Raw genomic sequence first — 4,609 nt, forward strand, 5'->3', positions numbered from 1 at the left:
CTCTCACCCAGGAGGCTCCTGGGGGACCACGGGGAGCTCTCTCACCCAGGAGGCTCCTAGGGCCTCCTGCACCGCCATTTGCTAGCCCTCAACACTCTCACAGACCCCTTTCTGCACAGGAGCTCTCAGGAGCAGCCACAGCTTTTCACCCCAGCGTGTGACATGCTATAGGTCTCAGGGATGTGTGCTGAAGAGGGGACTCACTACTGTTGAGGGAGACCTTGGCAGGCCTGTTCTAGGAACAGTGGTGGTGCTGATCCAGCTCCTGAGGTACAGGGATGCCTATCAAGGGTCCAGGCGTCTCAGGCAGATGTAGTAGGGGAACCGTAATGAAGGACAGTGGTTGGCATTTTAGACATAGAGGCCTTGCCTTAGCCACGATCAGCCTTCATGGAAGTTTGTGGTCTGGCCAAGCCGTGTGGCTATTATTCTGACAGGTGTCTGCTGATGTCCAAGTGAGCATGCTTTTCCCATGATGCTGTGAACAGCTCTAGGCAACAAAGGGCCTGAACTCAGTTTTGGAGTATGCCTACAGCTGGATGGCGGTCATCTTCACTCACAGATGGGGAAACTGAGCCTGTTTTGGGAATCTGTTAGGGGTCACACAGCCACAAAGGCCCATCCCAGGCCTCCATGGGAGCTGACTGAGCACTGTGCCTGGGGCACCCCAAGTCTGAGGGAAGCACCTGGCAAAGGTCCAGAAGGACCCCCAGCCCCGTATCCTGGGAAGAAATTATCTCGAATGGCTGTGATTCCCCATCTGACCCTGACAACACGATGAGCAAGCAGATGGAACGTGGAAGGCCGCTCCTTAACCGTGGCCTTCCTGCTCAGTGGCTGTTTGTAACAGGCTCCTGGAGACTGCAGACCTGTCTAGAGCTCAGGGCAGGCGGGGCAGCAGCAGGACAGGAGGACGGGTGGGGGCTGAGGGCTACACATTGTCCCTCCTTGTCCCGCTGGCAGCCCGTGCCTAGCATCACGGAAACTGTCATCAAATAGACTGGTTCCATGCTTGGGCTCAAGAGTGGCTGATTCCTCCTGCTGTCCACTCTGCAGAGAATTGGGGACATGGAAAAGTCCCCAAAACATGACAACCTTCTCTAGCCAGAACATGAGATTTGAACAGATTCCACTCAAGTGGGATGGCCAGGAGCCCGCGCCCAGCAGCTGCCATGCATGACGCAGACATAGGAGACACAGGACCAGATCACTGCCTTGCCTGTTAACTCCTGAGACCCTAGAGATGACACTGCCTATCCCTGATGTCAGGACAGACTCCTACCTTATTTTTGGCTGGGGACCGAGCGGGAGGCTGAGCAGCCTCCTCAGTGAGGGCCTGGAGCTTGGGGCTGAGCTGGACTGAGTCCCCTTTGCTGCTGGGTGACCCAAGGCCCTTCATGGCGGCTCGGTAGGACTGGTTCCTTATGTTTCGCTTCAGATTCACACCAGGGCCCGTGTCCATATCCATGTCATCCAAGGAGAAGCTGGGGGCTGAGCGGAGCCGAGGATCCCGCCGAGCGGCCTCCTTGCTGAGCACAGCTGCCCCAAAGCTCTGGTGGCGGGCTGGGGACTTGGTTTTGGCCTTGCTGGCCACAGCCAAACTCTTAGGGATGAGTTGCTGGGTGCCCATCTTGAGTGCCGCGGGGCTCTGAGTGCTAAGGATGATGGGTTGTGGCTCCTCATCTTTTGGGGGCACCTGCAGGGGTCCGGAGGCCTCTGGCTCAAAGGCAGCATTGGTCTTGTCTCTCAAGGAGTTACGAACCATGGGGAGCCTCGGCATAGGGTTCCCATTGGCATCGAGTTGCAGCTCTGCATGGAAACGATATTCCAACAGTTTATCGTCCAGAGAGCTGTCAGAATGTCTCTGGGACATGCTGGGTAGCAGAGGGGACCTAGAGAGAGAGGCAGGCAAGAGGTGAGAGGCTCAGAGGGATGTCCCACATACAGCCTCCCCAGTGTTCAATTCTGTTTCTTCTCAGCATCCTCTCCTAACAGCTCCCAGGCAAGGACAGGGAGAACGGGGCTGGCTGTGGCTGCTCACCAGGAGCGACCCCAGGGATGTGGCTTAACTGCACTACAGGTGTGCAGGGAAGCTGGGGTCTGGGCTTATCTGAGACTCTGTGCCTCAGACACACAGCTATTCTCTGGTGGGGACAGCCTGTGGCTGGACTGGACCTCAGAGACCACCCTGCTTTCTCTGACATTACTACTAGGTCCTGGGCAGGGTGCAAACAAGGGCATGTCTGCGGCTGGGCCCAGAGGCCCCATAGACCAGGACCAGAATCCTGGCTAGGCCCCTTACTGATGCCTGGTCACCTTGTGTGTGGTTTGCCCGGGGACAGTTACAGTTTCCTGAGCTTGCAGCAGATGCTGTGGATGTGATCGAGGCCCTGTCTGGCTCTGCATTCTTGTTAAGGGGATGGGTTACCCCGAGGCCCAGGGACCTGCTGGGGACGCCCTTGGAAGTCTGACCCTGAGTACCTGATAAAGAGCAAGCAGGATGGCGTGTGGAAGGAGAGGTCACTACCTGACCATGGCTTTCCTGTCCACACAGATAAGGAGAGCAGGATCCAAATACAGCCTGGCTGAGTCCCCTTCTCCTGGCCAAGCCCACGTCCCACAGCACCAAGGCTGGCTCCAAAACCTCTTCTCAGAACACTCGCCAATATACATTTGTCCTTTCCGTGTTTCTGAAGCCGGGGGTCTGGAGGGGTCTATTATTTGTATTTTGATAACTAAAGTTTGCCTGAAGACCAGAGCAAGCGAAAGCCACTAGAGGTCAGGCAGTGGTGGCACACACCTTTATCCCAGGATTTGGGAGACAGTCAGATGGATTTGTGTGAGTTCAATACCTCCCTGGGCTACACAAGATCAATTCAGAAATAAATCCAGGTGGTGGTGGCCTACACCTTTAACCCCAGGACTAGGGGTCATACGCCCTTAAACCCAGCACTAGAGGGAACAGAAGAAAATGAGGGCTGGAGAGATGGCTCAGAGGTTAAGAGCACTGTCTGCTCTTCCAGAGGTCCTGAGTTCAATTCCCAGCAACCACATGGTGGCTCACAGCCATCTATAATGAGATCTGGCGCCCTCTTCTGGCCAGCAAGCATACAGACAGAACACTGTATACACAATAAATAAATAAATCTTTTTTTTTTTTTTGGTTTTTCGAGACAGGGTTTCTCTGTGGTTTTGGAGCCTGTCCTGGAACTACCTCTTGTAGACCAGGCTGGCCTCGAACTCACAGAGATCCGCCTGCCTCTGCCTAGGAGAGGATTAAAGGCGTGCACCACCACCGCCCGGCTAAATAAATAAATCTTAAAAAAAAAATGAGAGGAGAGAGAGGCTTAGTCTGCCTAGTTTGCGATCGCCCAGTCTTTGTCGAGGTAAGACTTTTCTAGTGGCTTGGCTGCCTTGCTTTTCTAGTTTTCACGTTGAACCCCAATTTCTGTCTCTGGGTTTTTATTATTCGTGCTATAGGGGTTCACAATCCCAGCCTTGGGGGTCCTAAGGTAAATCCTGGGTCACAGTGCAAACGGAACGGCAGCAGGGAGCTTCAGCCTGAGCCACTGTTCAGGGGGTTCAGTGTCCAGCACAGGAACTGACAGCCATCGCCAATACGCTACCCCTCGGCCACCTCAACTATCCATGCCAGCAGTGCATGTACCCTACAAGCCCCTTTTCGACTTCCTCCTCAGAACTGACTTGCCCTCATCCCGCCGCCCTGCCCCACCCACAGTAGGAAGCCCTGGGCAGTGGTCTCCAGAGTGGCCTGTTTATTTCTTCAGCATTAGCATTTTCTGTTTCCTTGGGTGCAGCAAGGGCCTACGGTTGGCTCTGGCTAACAGGGGGGGGGATGCGACTGGAAGGGACAAGTGTCCCCCCTGGGCAGGGAATCCCTGTGACCCAGAGACTGAGGTGAGCAGAGCTGATTTGACCTGGATACAGCAGAAGCCAGAGTAAAAAAGGCTTTTGTGTGGGAACCAGTCATCCACACTGGCCAGTCTGCTGAGGGTCAACTGTCCTCGTTGCTGCCACTTACCTCCGTGATTGGAGGTCCTCAACCGCGTCAGGATGCCCTGCTGGGGGCCTGGAAACCTGGGGTCCTCAATGACGACAGGTGAATCTGCAAAATGGGCTCAGTAAGAACAAAGGCATTGCCTGAGGGTTTCCTAACAGGCTCTTAAATGACCTGCAAAGCCCACTAAAACAGCCCTGGCTGGCTGCAGGGGCCACACAGCACCAGCCAATACCACACTAGTAACGAGAAAGACCGGCACTCGGATCTTGTAGACCCTAATGTAAAGTGGGGGACACTCCCTTCCTAAATATTTTCCCTTTAAAATTTTCTATAAACAAAGGAGCCAACATCAAGGAAAGCTTTTTATAAGCTTAGAACTTTATATAGGTTAAAATGACACAAACAGGCTGGGAGCGGTAGTGCACGCCTTTAATCCCAGCACTCAGGAGGCAGAGGCAGGCAGATCTGAAACCCTGCCTTGAAAAACCAAAAAAAAAAAGGGGGGGTGGGGAGGGGAAGACGTGAGCCGAGGAGGGCTGTGGATGCACACCCACCCCGCAACCTCAGCACAAGGGAGGCTGGGACAGG

General features: G+C 54.5%; 1 protein-coding gene across 1 annotated transcript in view; it reads right to left on the minus strand.

The window, feature by feature from the left end:
* Arhgef16 (Rho guanine nucleotide exchange factor 16) overlaps nucleotides 1–4,088 on the minus strand; it is a 15,351-nt gene extending 11,263 nt beyond the window's left edge. The window contains exons 1-2 of the mRNA XM_026790003.1: nucleotides 4,043–4,088; nucleotides 1,283–1,892 (exon numbers count right to left, since the gene is read on the minus strand). Coding sequence (XP_026645804.1) covers nucleotides 1,283–1,873 — 591 coding nt within the window. The 5' untranslated portion in view covers nucleotides 1,874–1,892; nucleotides 4,043–4,088. The remainder of the gene's footprint in view (nucleotides 1–1,282; nucleotides 1,893–4,042) is intronic.
* Between the last annotated feature and the right edge of the window lie 521 nt (nucleotides 4,089–4,609).

Source organism: Microtus ochrogaster, unplaced genomic scaffold (assembly GCF_000317375.1).
Source record: "Microtus ochrogaster isolate Prairie Vole_2 unplaced genomic scaffold, MicOch1.0 UNK38, whole genome shotgun sequence".
Classification (NCBI taxonomy): Eukaryota; Metazoa; Chordata; class Mammalia; order Rodentia; family Cricetidae; genus Microtus; species Microtus ochrogaster.